The sequence below is a fragment of the Ostrinia nubilalis genome, chromosome 21, assembly GCF_963855985.1.
Source record: "Ostrinia nubilalis chromosome 21, ilOstNubi1.1, whole genome shotgun sequence".
Classification (NCBI taxonomy): domain Eukaryota; kingdom Metazoa; phylum Arthropoda; class Insecta; order Lepidoptera; family Crambidae; genus Ostrinia; species Ostrinia nubilalis.
In genome coordinates this window covers 5,949,454-5,964,498 of record NC_087108.1, presented here as the reverse complement: position 1 = coordinate 5,964,498, position 15,045 = coordinate 5,949,454, and the positions used below count along the sequence as shown (strand labels likewise).

At 37.3% G+C, this 15,045-nt stretch overlaps 3 protein-coding genes across 3 annotated transcripts; all 3 read left to right on the top strand.

Annotated features, from left to right (window-relative positions):
• The first annotated feature begins 3,440 nt into the window (after positions 1-3,440).
• On the top strand, positions 3,441-5,517 carry LOC135082199 (fatty acid-binding protein 1-like). The gene is made up of 4 exons (XM_063976967.1): positions 3,441-3,549; positions 4,231-4,397; positions 4,866-4,976; positions 5,276-5,517. Exons 1-4 carry the CDS (start codon positions 3,480-3,482, stop codon positions 5,327-5,329), a joined length of 402 nt encoding a protein of 133 aa, XP_063833037.1. The 5' UTR covers positions 3,441-3,479; the 3' UTR covers positions 5,330-5,517.
• A 2,067-nt stretch (positions 5,518-7,584) lies between these two features.
• On the top strand, positions 7,585-9,694 carry LOC135082198 (fatty acid-binding protein 1-like). Its single transcript, XM_063976965.1, has 4 exons — positions 7,585-7,890; positions 8,404-8,570; positions 9,172-9,279; positions 9,549-9,694. The coding sequence occupies exons 1-4, from the start codon at positions 7,821-7,823 to the stop codon at positions 9,600-9,602; spliced, it is 399 nt and encodes a 132-aa protein (XP_063833035.1). The 5' UTR covers positions 7,585-7,820; the 3' UTR covers positions 9,603-9,694.
• Positions 9,695-12,088: 2,394 nt separating this feature from the next.
• Positions 12,089-14,445, top strand: LOC135082197 (fatty acid-binding protein 1-like). The gene is made up of 4 exons (XM_063976964.1): positions 12,089-12,227; positions 12,940-13,106; positions 13,634-13,741; positions 14,307-14,445. Exons 1-4 carry the CDS (start codon positions 12,158-12,160, stop codon positions 14,358-14,360), a joined length of 399 nt encoding a protein of 132 aa, XP_063833034.1. The 5' UTR covers positions 12,089-12,157; the 3' UTR covers positions 14,361-14,445.
• The last annotated feature ends 600 nt before the right edge of the window (positions 14,446-15,045 follow it).

The window sequence follows — 15,045 nt, the reverse complement described above, 5'->3', positions numbered from 1 at the left end:
AGATTTTATCGGTTTCTATAATCACTTGAAAAATAAAATCCCATACAACAAAAAAAGCGTCGTACAGAACCCTTCATGCGCGACTCGCATTTGGCCAGTTTTTTCAGCCAAGCTATATTTTGTGGTTACACAATACATTTCAAGAAGCTCAAAATTGTACAGCGTGCTATGGAAAGAGCTATACTCGGTGTTTCTTTACCAGATCGAATCAGAAGTGAGGAGATCCGTAAACGAACTAAAGTCGCTGACATAGCCGAACGGATTAGGAAGCTGAAGTGGAAATAGGCAGAGCATATAGTATGCAGAACTTACGGCCGATGAGGCAGCAAGGTTCTGGAGTGGAGGCCACGTACCGGAAAACGTAGCGTGGGACGTCCACCCACAAGATGGACCGACGACCTGATAAAGGTAGGAAGGCGCTTGATGCAGGCCGCTACTAACCGTGCGATGTGGAAATCATTGGGGGAGGCCTATGTTTAGCAGTGGACGTCCTGTGGCTGAAATTATGATCATTATGGGTTGGATGCATGCAAAGTCGCGAGCAATAGCAAGTTGCCTATATCAGCCTATCACATAAACCATCGTACATTACGATGCATTGTTATCAGATTATTCTGATAAGATTTCAGTTTCAGGAAAAGTGCACTTTTGAGTGCTGGTTTGGCCATGGCCCAAATATTATTATCTTTACAAAAGTTAGTATTAAGTGCTTAAAATACCACTAATTTTGATGGGGTATTGGGACAACAATGCCTAAAGACGAAATTCTTCAAACAGTGTGTGTTACCAGTGCAGTGATGATATACCTAAGTACGGCTCGGAAACGTGGCCTCATAAATAAGCTCAAAATTGCACAGCGTGCTATGGAGAGGGCTATGCTATGTGTTTCTTTGCGAGATCGAATCAGAAATATGAACTATGTTTACCTGGAGTGGTGACAGGTCACGTTATTACCCAGTCTCATATAAATTAATCTTTGTTTTAATGAAAAGAAATGTTGTTAATGATCTCTACAGTTAAGGAAAAATAATTTTAAAAAGCCGAAGATAAAGCTAGATACCTTCTATGGTCATAATAATTATTATTAACGGGATTGCTACCATATACCTTAATTTTGAGTTTATTAATTTAATTATTCTATATCAATTATTATGTTAGTGACCATGAAAATTTAAAACAATATAGGACCTATATTATAGGTAATATTATTTGATCATAAAAAATGACTAAGGCCCGGTTTTTTGATTCGTAGTTAAAATTAATAACCGATAGTCAAATTTGACAGACGTCAAATGACATGTGGTTAAATATCAGAGAAAAATGTTTTTCGAATAATGGTTAGCTTGACTTTTAGTACATTTTTTAACCCTTAATTCGACAACGTGCGATATACTTCCCATTGAACGAAAATAAATCTCCGTAAAAAAATTGACCGTATATCTTGAACTCAAGGTGTTTATTTGTTCCCTGAACTATCTAACTATGCTGTCAAAAATCAGCAAGGCACCAATATCGATGAGACGCGAGCAATCTCCAATGATATGACGGGGAGGAAGGGCCCGCTGTGTGGGCTCTCGGTAAATTGCATTTTATTCATTATTTTACGGCTTAATACTCTTGTAATATTATTAAAAACTATAGATAGGATACCTGCGAAGCTACTTACAATGTATTTACTGTCATACAGAGTTTTGTTTTCGTTTCACGACACCTATAACTTGCATGTCCAGTATACTTCCCGTCGTCGAATTACTAGTAAAGTAACTGCTAAATACTATGTCCAGTATTCTTCCCGTTGCCAAATTGTTAGAAAATTAACTTTTGTGGGTTTTGATAATAATATTTTAGGGATCCACACATAAAATGTTTTCTGCCTCACTATGTACCGTTTTTCAGTGTATCAACTCTAAAAAACAAGCCTTAGTAGCATTGGTGCCACCTAACACTACTCCTTTTCATATAGATACTGGTTTTTATGAGAAAATTGTTCTTCTCACCCTGCTTTTCCATCAGTTCTTGCATAGAGCACATGAATATAGACAGCTAAATCTTTAACTTTGTCTTACTCGAGGGAATAATGCCAGAGGCATGGACCAGAAGCGTTGTGGTACCCTTGTTCAAAAATGGGGATAACACCTTACTGAAGAATTATAGTCCCATCACGCTTCCGAGCCATATCTACAAGTTTTTATGCGAGGGTTATTACATGCCGGTGTCCGAGAAGTCTTTGTAACCATAAACCACATCCATACACTGCGGCAGGGTTATACAGAAGACCAAAGAGTATTACTTGCCATAACGCTTGGCGTACGTGGACTATGAGGAGGCTTTCGATTTGATTGAAGCTTGAGCAGTGCTGTAGTCTTTCCAGAGAGCTTCCGTATTGACCCTTGGTGCTGAAGTGCTTGCACAAAATGCCACCTTGATGGCGGTCCAAGTGCAGGAGAAGAAATCAGCAACAGGTCCAAGTGTGTTCCCAGTAATCACATAATGGTACCTACTGAAAGGTTACTTCTCACAATAAGCCCTCTCTATATCACAGCATGACATGGAGAGGGCTGTGCTTGGTGTTTCTGTGCGACATCTAATGAGAAGATCCGTAAAAGAACTAAAATCATTGATATAGCCTTATGGATTAGCATGCTGAAGTGGCAATGGGCAGGGCGCACATCACGCAGAACTGATGACTGATGGCTACAGCAAGGTTCTAGTATGGGGGCAACGTGCCGATAACCGCTGCGTGGGAGGTCCACTCACAAGGTGGACAGATGAACCCATAAAGGTAGCAGGAAGGCGCAGGATACAAAGTGACTATCAGATTGGCCGGTTGTTAGCCCACTTGCCAACCTGATAATCATTGGGGGAGGACAATGTTCATTAGTGGACGTCATAAAGCTGAAATTATGATGATAATAATTAATATTTTATTACGGAACCACTTGTTTCTTTTTTCTGTCTCTTCGACAACGGGAAGTATACTGGACATGGTTGGAGAGCGTCACTTTCTTATGAACTTGGCAACGTCCAGTATACTGGACATAGGATTTTCAGGAAACTGAAATAGTTAGATTTTTTTGGGTATTTTTTCTGGGGTCCTAGACAAGCTAAGAAACGAAATCAGTAACTGTTTTATAAATTTAACTAAAAAAAAATTCCGTCGAATGAAGGGTTAACTATTAGTTTACATTTTGTTAATATTTATTTAACCATTAGTAACAAAATTTAACAATTAGTTATTTTAACTATGAATCAAAAAACGGGGCCTGAGAATTCTAACTGAGTAAATATGAGTGTGCCTCTACCAATAAGCTTTCAAAGTAAGAAAAACTAAAAGAATAGGTATGTACGAGTAGGTACTTAGGTCTGCCAAATCATCGGTTGTATTTTAGGAACTTATCTTTATCGCAGGATTAAGTGCAAGTATAAAAGTCAGTAAACTGTAGCATGAAACATTTAGTTTGCGAAAGACTCCAACCAAAATGGCCTACTTTGGAAAGGAATTCTCCTTCGAAAGGGAAGAAAATTTCGATGCATTCGCCGATTTTATTGGTTAGTAATAATTTATTATTGTACAAAATATAAGTATCTACATAAGGTACCTACCTACCTAAGGATTTGAACTTGCGTACACTTTGAGCTTTAGCCGTTTAAACTTTGCTTTTAACCGACAACAAGGTAATTTCCAACTTTTTAATACATTTGTAAAATATACGATAATGAAGTTCATTCTGTAAACATTTCAAAAACCTGTTATTTACTTATAGATAAGTGTTTATGAATCGTTGCGCAAAAGGGAGTAGGTAAAGTTTAATTTTCTATTGGAGAGCTTTGGAGAGGTGCAAAGTGCAATATTATACTCCTTAAAAGTTATTAAACTTGATGTCAACGGTTGAAGTCAACGGTGATGTCTAGTTTGTAGTCTGTAATTTAAAGTTTTTATTCGATGGCTTGATCAATTGCCTTTAGGAAACTCGACTCCGGTTGGGGTTGCCACTTCAAATCTCAGGGAGGGCAAATTACAATAGATTTATGATAAGCATGATCATTTTATATCCGGGCTCAAAAAGTAGGTACACTTTCACCTAGTACAACAAGTTCTTTTAAAAACGTTATTGTACTAGCGCAAGCTCCAGTAAGTTTGAAAAGAACAATTGGTTTATTGGTGCGGTATATTGACCTAAGATGGCAAAAGCATCTGCATAATTAACAATTTTTCTTTCTTGTTTCCAGGTGCCTTTGACGCCAACGCCAAGGGCTTCATGCAGTACAAGCCGAACCAGATCCTCGAGAAGAACGGGGACTCCTACAAGCTGATCTTCAAGACCCCCGCCCTGAACCACGAGGTGGTGTTCAAGTCGGGAGTGCCTTACAGCGACGTCATCCGTGAAGGTTTGACGGTAAGAACTCATATTTCTCGTTCGTTCGTTCGTTTCAGCCGAATGACGTCCATTGATGGACAAAGGCCTCCCCCAAAGATTTCCACAAAGACCAGTCCTGCGCCACCCGCATCCAGGCACCTCCCGCGACCTTCACCAGATCGTCGGTCCACCTAGTGGGAGGCCTGCCCACATTACGTCTTCCGGCCTAAGATGTTTTTACTTCCGGCTCGTGGTCGCCACACGAGAACTTTCCCCATGATTTTCATAATTTTTCTCACTAGTTTTCATTCCTAACCGCGACTGGCTGAGAACAAGCGGTATTGCTTGCGACTGTCTATTATAGAATGTATTTTAATTAGTATCACGCGTCTTAAGATCATAAAAATAAAATTTTGTTTCTTTATACATATAATGTTTAAAAATTACTCTAAGTACTTACCTGATAATAAGAGTTTTTGTACTTACAAATGTTTTTTCACTTTTCAGGCCGAGTCTACCACCACCGTCGATGGAGACACCTTCACTCAGGTCCAGGACTACGGCCCCCTTGGCTCCATCACCTTCAAGAGAGAGTACAGCGCCGACCAACTTAAAGTGGTAAGTGACTGGTATTGCAAAAAAAACATAGAAAACAACCTAAGAGAAAAACTTTTACTTTATCATTAGACTTTTTTTATAATCATAATGTTAGATAATTATTTGACATACTGCATTTTATTCTTTCAAACTTTTAACACACTTTTTTCTCGACTTCTCGGTTGTAGTAATTACAGCTAAATTATCATTGTATCTAGTAATAATAAGTTAAATAACAACATAATTAGGTATACTATTTATGCTATTATCATTTTTAGACATTTGAGAGCTTTTATTAAAAGTTTTATTATTTATTTCAGACTGTCACCAGCAGTAAATGGGACGGCGTTGCCTACAGATACTACAAGGCGTAATCTTCCTACAGTTTTACTTAAGATTTAGGTAGACTTTAAATTAATTTAATAACTCTGATTTGCTATAAATGTAAGCCAACGAAGAAATAATTTTAAAATTGCAGTTATAAACTAACTATTGTAAATAACGAGACACCAATTCACAAGTTTTGATCTGTTATTGTAATAAAATACTTTTTCACCGAATATATTAGGTATTTGTATTATTTATAATTAGGTACATATCAGTAAATCAACCGATCAGTGACTAAGTAAGTACACTTTTGATAACTTATCAGAACGAACACTCGCCAGTTTCGTTTGCACCTAAAAGTATTTTTAATAATTGACATCATGGTAGTGATGTGACAGCACAATTATTCTGAATTTATGAGGCTTGCTTTATGAGCCACTGATGCCACAATAGTATTATGGCTTGATCTGATTAAATTGGTGGCTCAACGTGCCACGTGAGAAGTATTAGCATTTATTATTATTTTGTGGTATTAGCTTCAAATTCTATTAAATTTACACTTCATCATCATCATCTCAGCCGTAGGACGTCCACTGCTGAACATAGGCCTCCACCAATGCTTTCCATGTTGCCCGGTTGTTAGCGGCCTGCGTCCAGCGCCTTCCTGCTACCTTTATGATGTCGTCGGTCCACCTTGTGGGTGGACGTCCCACGCTGTGTTGTACGCGGCCTCCACTCCAGAACCTTGCTGCCCTATCGGCCGTCAGTTCTGCGTACTATGTGCCCTGCCCATTGCCACTTCAGCTCGCTAATCCGTCGGGCTACGTCAGCGACTTTAGTTCGTTAACGTTAAATTTACACTTATGAGGGCACATTTCGCCCTGCCTGGTCAGATTGAGCCACGTCAGACCTTGATCGATAAGAAATGATAAATTATTGTACTGTAATGTACCGTAATCGATTCATAATCTCGCGTAAGAAAGTGACTCTCGTAATTAATTTGCGCGGGCCACGTAGGGGACATCTTTAAACCCCATAGGTGGGGCTGGCGGAGCGTTTACCTGGGCCCATTAATTAGAAGACCACCCTCAGTATTCCTCTGATCAGCAGAGCTGACTGAGCCCTATTGACCTAAAAAATGTGAGTAACTTTGAAGAGTTCTCCAGACAGCCTGAGCTACATCTCGTTCGCCCACCAACTTTTCAGCTGAACTATTGAACGACGAATGCAACAACACACTTTGCGAAGAAGTTTCTGAATTCAGTTAAGTGGCATAGAGTAAGTAAGTCCTCAGGTCATAGATGATCTGAGAGTAGACAGTAACCCGCTACGGTGGGCGGGGGGTCCTGTTATACCAGGACCACAAGGAGAAAACTGGTTAAAAACAACTGAAGGAAGGGGTTGGGGGTCCCCTCGAAGACGGAGTAGCTTGAAACGGAGATGCGGACGAATATCCAAGTTAGGATAATAACTCCCGTTTCATTGGGCTCGGGTGTTTTAGTACCTATATAGGATGGAAACGTTAAGTGATCTCACTCGATTATTTCTAAACTATACAAGATATTGAAAAACTGGTTACTGATCCTGAAAGTGCGTCATGAGCTCTTTCAAACGGTACCAATAATAGGTTACAGAATAAACTGGATCTATCTAAAAATTCAATGTTTCCAGCTTCCATACTAAATGTATGCCAGGACATACAATATTAGGTGTATTTTTTTTATTTAAACTCGTTAATTGTATTTTTATTTAAAATAATATTCATGGAAAACATTTGTTTTAGGCTTTACTTGCTATAATATTGTCAAGAGATGAGTGTCATGACTGTGGTAGTACCTACTAAATGTATGGAAAAAGGAAACATTGAATTTTTTGATAGATAGTTTATTCTGTAACAAATTATTGATACCATTGGATAGAGCTTGTGAAGCACTTTTAGAATCAGTAATCAGTTTTACGATATCATGGTAGTTTTTAACTAACTTTACCAATTGTATGGAAGCTGGAAACATTGAATTTTCGGATAGATCCAGTTAATTCTGTAACCTATTATTGGTACCGTTGGATAGAGCTCGTGAAGCACTTTCAGGATCAGTAACCAGTTTTTCGATATCTTGTATAACTAGTTTAGAATTAATCGAGTGAGATCGCTTATCGTTTCCACCCTGTAGATAGGCGAGGGGAAAGTCCATAATTCACTGGCTGTCCCAATCGGCCAGTGGGTTTTCTGACGTAACGTAAGACGTAAAGAAAAACCTACATTAGTGTATGATATTTATACTAACTACGTTAAATTAGTGTAAATTCTGATGACGCAAAGCCGAAACTCATCTATTATTTTTGATAAAAATATTATTAGATAGAGTCACAAATCAAAGTTCATCGTGATAAGTTTCTAAGACCGTTATCAGTGTGACAAACTAATCTCTATTATAAATTAGGGTCATGTGTGGGGAAATTGTCATTCGTTAATCCAGTTAACTTGTTAGAAGTATTACCTCTTCAATTTTTAATAATTTCCACAAATTACCATTCAAAATGGCCTACTTCGGAAAAGAGTTCAAAGTTGTGAGTGAGGAGAAATACACTGATTTTATTAAGGCTTTGGGTAAGTTATCTTTAGAATATTTTGTTTCTACATAGATCTACAACATGCCAATTTTCATTCTACCTTACTTCTATCAGGTCACATTATTCTGAACACTAACTACTTACATTCGATTTATTGCTGCGGAAATATCGATGTGAAGACAGTCTATGAGCCAGTCATGATGAATATTGAAGATAATAGTTACCTATTTTAAAGCGTTACCTTTGTTTTGTCTCCTGAAACTGGACTCACTGGGGGAAAGTCGAACCTTAACTTTTAACTCTTCTTATATTTCATTTCGTTAGGTGTCCAATGACAGTTTAACTTTCCCCTGGGACAAACTTGACCTTCACTGGTTGGGTTATAATTGGCGGTCAAGCTGTAGTTCCTGGCTGCACAGGAGTTGCAGCGGTGGTAACAAGAGGTGGGAATAGTCCCGTATAATGTGGATGTGCTACCTTACCTAGATAGGTGCTATTATACAAATAAATTGTGTTCTTATGTGCTGAAGACTACAATTATTATTTACAGAGCTCCCCGAGGAAATGACCGCAAAGTTCTCCGCCTACAAGCCCGTCTCGAAGATTGAGAAGGATGGAGACTCCTACAAATTCACCAACACCACCCCGGAGGGCTCGAAGGTGACCACCTTCAAGTCTGGAGTCGAGTTCGAAGATGAGATCAGACCTGGCGTTAAGGTACCAACTTAGTTACATTTTTGGAGTTTGTGAAAAAGACCGGCCAGCAGTCGAGTTACTTTTAAAACGACTACCTGTCTACACCAACATTTGTGATTGAAAATTTTCGATTATAAACAAATTCGTTAGAGAACCTGAACTTTTCGATCTCATCTTACTTACATCTTTTTGATCTCATCAAAAGGACCCGAGTCTCACTAGTTTTAAGAATAGTTCTAATGGGTTACTTACTAACTACTAGTGCTACTACCTACTTCTTCTTCTTTTCGTGTCGACTACAAACCTACACAGTGTCAGCCCAAAACTCCGCCACAAGAGTGGCGTTGTCAGTAGCACTCATCAAATCCTCCTGAGTGCAGTTGCTTGGACACTCAGGGCATGACATCAGGTGCTTCATCGACTGGGGAACAAAACCACACCTACTACTACTACTACATAAGTTACTAAAGCTCGCGGGTCGCTACTAGCGAAGGTTCAGTCTTTGTGGAAATCCTTGGGCGAGGCCTTTGTCCAGCAGTAGGTACTTCTAGGAGTTTCAAATATAAATAGCCCTAGATTGTTAACAATGACTCTTTATAGTACCTACTTCTTTATTTTCTAGGTCAACTGCAAGTACACCGTGGATGGCGACACCGTTACCCAGGAAATCTCACAAGGCGGCAAAACAGTTACATTCAAGAGGGAATACTCCGCCAATGACCTTACCACGGTAATTTGGACTTTGGTTAATGTTATAATTTTATTTTAAGCATTGATCAGCATTTTCTTTATCATTTAGTACGTATACAGGTTGGAAACGATAAGTGATTATCTCTCGATTATTTTTAAACTACTTATTACAAGATATCGAAAAACTGGTTACTGGTTATTAATAATCGGTTACAAAATATACTGGATCTATCCGAAAATTCAATGTTCTAAAAAATACCTAGAAAACTACTGAAAAAATGATGTAACTATTTATTTATTTTGTTACAGACAATCACAGCCAACTTCTGGGATGGTACAGCCGTCAGACACTACAAAGCTTGAATTTATAGTTTCTAAGTCATAGGTATTGTTGTTAAATTATTGTTAAAAAAAGTCTTCATTAGATATAAGAAATTAAATAATATAATTTATTGTAGGTATCTAAATGTTTTATTTCTGGTTACTTTTATGTAGTATATTAATTGTAAGTAGGTAAGCCTACCTAGGCTAAACTACATACACAAAAATCGACCCACCTACGTTTTACAGGTAGGGTTGCCAGGTCCAAAATCACAAAAGCCGGTCTTTGTGCTTCATTTGGCCGGACATTTAATTTTTACCCTAAAAGCCGGACATGTGACGGTTGGTTAATTAGTGTCAGGTCATGACTGAGTACTATCATCATCGGTTGCTAACCAACATCCTGATGCGTGCGCTTCATATGATTCTGTGGCTCGACTTTCGCCTGGCGCGGCAACCAAATAAAAAGCCTAACAAAAGCCGGACAGGCCGGACAAGGCAATATTTGGCCGGACAAGTCCCTAAAAAGCCTGGCAACCCTATTTACAGGAAAACTCGTTTCTACTGACACAATCATGGTGCCCCAACAATATTGGTGTTATTTGAAAGCCCAATAAATATCCTTAAAGAAAAACACATTTAATTTCTTAATAAACGATTAACATAATAATATACAATAAATGTGACTTGAAAAAAGACCTCACTTTGGGCTCACCTCTCTGGGATCAATTAGACCAATTTTTATGGTTATAAAACCAATTAATAATGATCTCACGTGTCCTCTTTAACAGATGGATAGCGATTAATCCCAACCTCAGATCATAGAAGGGAATCCCTTTCTATGATCTGAGATCCCAGCTTAACAGTTTTATAGCCATAAAAGTTGGCTCAAGCGTAACTACTGAGGTAACTACCTATTTTTTGAAGAAGTGACTCTGGATTCTTCTACATACACATTTTTGGGATAAAAACCTTTCCTTTAATGAAATGAAGTTTAGAACTAGGATTTTAAATGGTGCCAATATTGGTGGGAAGTGGGGATGCATACGTTTGAAAGTGCTTGTCGCGGGAGGGTCGATTTTTGTGATGACCAGTGTATATTACCATAGCTGGGCATTAACTCGTTAATCCGTTACTCGTTAATTAACGAAGTTAACATTTCTATTACCGGATTAACTTTTAAGTTAACTTTAAAAAATGTTAACGGACTCGTTAACTTCCGTTAAATTATCCTTAGTCCGTTAATCGTTAATCCAGTACCTACTATTATTTATTTACCAAAAAGATACAGCAGGCACGCATTGCAGGCACGCTGAAAAACGCGTTCTGACAAGTACGTTCGGGTTTCCAGAACTTCCAGAACCCAAAACAACAGTTTAACGCAACAATATACAAAATGATTCCTTTTTTATTTATTTACAAGCTTTATATTGACTTCACTTGTTAGTAGGTACGTGTGGGACAAATCTTGCATCTGAATTTAAGACGGAACGGAACGGAATTTAAGACGGAACCGCCTAAGGCGGGACTCGAACCCACGACACTTGAAAATATCGACAAGTTCATCCAGTGACTAAGTAGCACAGTTGGAAGAGCAGTCGCTCGGCAAGCGGTAGATCGTCGGTTCGAGTCCCGCCTTAGGCACTTCGATTTTTTCAAGTTGTTTATTTAATATTTGGTATACTTATGATATTTGGTATACGTATATACGATGACAATGCAATGTTATGGTACCATTGAGCTGGTGATGATGGAGTCAAGAGGTGGCTATAGGAATTCCTAAACGAAACGGTGGAAACTTATCGAGGGGTTTTTGGGTTTGTTGGATTTGTCTTTTCGAGCACTTTGGTGCTAAATTGTATTGTAATTGTACCAAGGCTCTGAGATTGAGATACAACTAAAAAGTGTAAAATAAAATTATAATAAAAAAAAATAATTAAAAAAACAAGCTTTTATTCTGAAATGCAGTTGTCCTATAACGAAAAAATAATTGTACTTATGCAACGTTCAAATAATTTCGGAAGCTTGTAAGGCAAACATAAAATAGGAATAAATTCCATGCGCGATACAAGCTTTCAAAATTATTTGAACCTTGCATACAATTATTTTTTTCGTTTTATTATCACGTGTTAACGGATTAACGATTAACGTTAACTTGCGTTAAATCTTCCGAAATGTAACGTTTTAACGTTTAACGAAGTGAATTTTTTTAGTAACGGTTTAACGATTAACGAAGTTAACTATTTGATTAACGGTGCCCAGCTATGTTATTACCAACCACTAGCTATTACGATTAATTATTCTGTGCTATTACTTACCTAGACCTAACATTAACAAAATATATTTTATTAGTAACTATAGTATGCAATATTATTTAATGTAAGATTAGGGTAAATAGGCTCTTTCAACAATCTAAACTCGAAAATCAAAGATCATTAGAACGTGATAAGTTTTTAAAACGGTTATCAGTGTGACAAAGTAATTTGTTATCAAATCGCCATCTCTCTTATAAATTCGGGTCATGTGGAAATTGGCATTCGTTAATCCAGGTCCGCGATACTTGCAAGAAGTATTACCACTGCTCATTACCAATTAAAATGGCTTACTTTGGAAAGGAATTCAAAGTTGTGAGTGAGGAGAATTTCGTTGACTTTGTTAAGGCTTTGGGTAAGTTACCGATAGATTTTTATTTTTTTATTTTCGGTACCTAATTTAGATAAAAGTACTTTGATTTGTGAGAAATTATTTAAGAGACAAATGTAATAAAGTCAACACTTACCATGTCTGGATATTCAAATCTTTCGAGCTGCATATTTGACATTAGTCTCCACTGCAGGAGCAAAATCCTTTCTTGTTAACCATAGGAAAGTGAGGGATTTGACTTACACTCTTCTCCCCCACTAACTAGACTGGTTAGTTAGGCCGAAACACATAATGTTTGGCTCTCTTTGTCTTCTTTTATGATATCCAACGAAAGACTGGGAGTGGTCCTACTCTGGAAACAAAATACAAGGCCATCAGTTAAGTAAAATGAACTTAATATTAAACTGTTCGCGGTGAGCCACGTTCCGTCAGTATTTCAGAGGATTAAAAGACCAGTATGACTATAGTACGTACAGTCATATTGGAAGCTTCACGGTAGTTTTAAGCACTGTGGCATCTAATTCTATCTTATCCTAACTTACATATTACTTAGGTGCTACTTATTTTGCAAGAAGCTTCGTTCGTTCGTTTCAGCCAAATGACGTCCCCTTCTGGACAAAGGCCTCCCCCAAAGATGTCCTGCGCCGCCCGCATTCAGGCACTTCCCGCGACATTCACTAGATCGTCAGTCCACCTAGTGTACTAATGTGCTGAAGACTACAATTCTTATTTACAGAGCTCCCCGAGGAACTGACCGCTAAATTCTCCTCTTACAAGCCCACCACGAAGATTGAAAAGGATGGAGACTCCTACAAATTCACCAACACCACCCCGGAGGGCACAAAAGTGACTACCTTCAAGTCTGGAGTGGAGTTCGAAGATGAGGTCAGACCTGGAGTTAAGGTACTGGAAATATATTTTCAAATTAACTATTTGAATTTCTAAGTGACTTAAGAGAATTGCAGCTCATCATAAACAAAATTTCTGAAATTGTGAGTGGAAGTTAAATTTTAAAAAAATGTTTAATTATTCATCTAGTTAGGTAATTGAGTAAATTTTGACAATGTTAAAAACCAGAATAATTCTAAGGCTGAGTTGCACCAACTAACTTTAACCGAAACTATGTATAATGATATCCGGTGTTTTTTGTATGGAATTTGACAGAATGTTGACGTTTGTTAAAGTTAAAGTGAGATGAAGGCTAGGTTGCAAACTCCATACAAAAAACACCGGTTATCGTTAAGGTTACGGTCAAACTTAGGTGGTGCAACTCAGCCTAAGATACAAAATTAAATCGAACAACGAACAAGGAACCTGAACCTCATTTAAGGTTTTTTTGATTTGACTAAAAATTTCATCAGTACCTACCTACCTACTAGTTCTAGGTTACGTAAGATTATTGACACCAGCTGAATGACTCTATTTTGTAGGTCAACTGCAAATGCACCGTGGACGGTGACACTGTCATCCAGGAAATCACACAAGGCACCAAAACCGCTAAATTCAAGAGGGAATACACAGCAGATGAACTCACCACGGTAATTTGACTCTGGTTATCATTATCACTACTTAGTATAAAACAAAGTCGCTTTCCGTTGTCTGTCTCTAATCATGCTTAGATCTTTAAAACTAAGTAGCTACGCAACAAATTAATGTTGTGACTCAAGAAGAAGGTTTAGACAAGCGAAAAGCGTGCGTTTTCGCTTGTCTAAACCTTCTTCTTGAGTCACTCTATCTATTAAAAAAACCACAACAAAATTTTTCGATTCCCACCGTAATTCGATTTTTTAAGTTTTCTAAAATTCCCTTTGAGATTTGACTTTTAACGCTAAAGACTTTTAATAACTTTATTGGCAAACAGAGGGCCCGTATTAAGACTTTATAATATAAGTCTTGTAAGTAAATCTACATCTCATTTTAAACACAAATCAAATAAATACTTAAGTAATATCAATTACTTAAAAAGATAGTAATGTTTCTTTGACCGCTACTAACCGGGCAACATGGAAAGCATTGTGGGAGGCCTATGTTCAGCAGTGGACGTCCTATAGCTGAGATGATGATGATGATGATGATGATGACTGAATTTGTTATTTGTTACAGACAATCACAGCCAACTTCTGGGATGGTACAGCAGTTAGACACTACAAAGCTTAAACTTATTTAGTTACTAAGTAGGTTTTTGTTAAATTAAGTCTTCATTATATTTAAAAAATTAAAATTATATTTATTGTTGCAAAAATTGTTTTTTTTTTTTTATTATTAAAGTTTAAGCATTTTATGTAAGTAGGTAGTTATTCGTTTAGTGGGTCATTCCATAAAAATCTGTATATTTTCGACGTCATTTTGTCCGTAACTTTTTTAAGATGCTTTTGAATACTTTATTAGTGTAAATAATAGTTTATTAATTAATTATGTTATGTCTAAAAGGGCCAGTCACTTTATGCTTTATTTTAGGAGAAATTATAATTTTCAATTTTTTCATACTACATTACTCCTTGACTTCTAATAAAGTATAAAACTTATAACCTTAACATTTATAGATAAGTTAATATACATAATGTAGTTGTTTTGTTATTATCACTATACAGGGTGTCCCGTAATGTAACGTCAAGCCGGAACTGGGTGTTGAGGCAAATTGTGCTGGTTATCAGAAAAATATAAAAAAAAATCTATGTGGCATATTTTAAAAATAATAGGCATTTAAAAAAAAACAAAAAATTCTACTCCAGGTGACGGTCCTTTTGCTCGTGTTGCCACAAATCTTCACTTTTTCCAAATTTTTTTTTTGTTATGTAACCCTGAATAATGCTTCTCTAAATTGTTATCAAAATTACAAAAC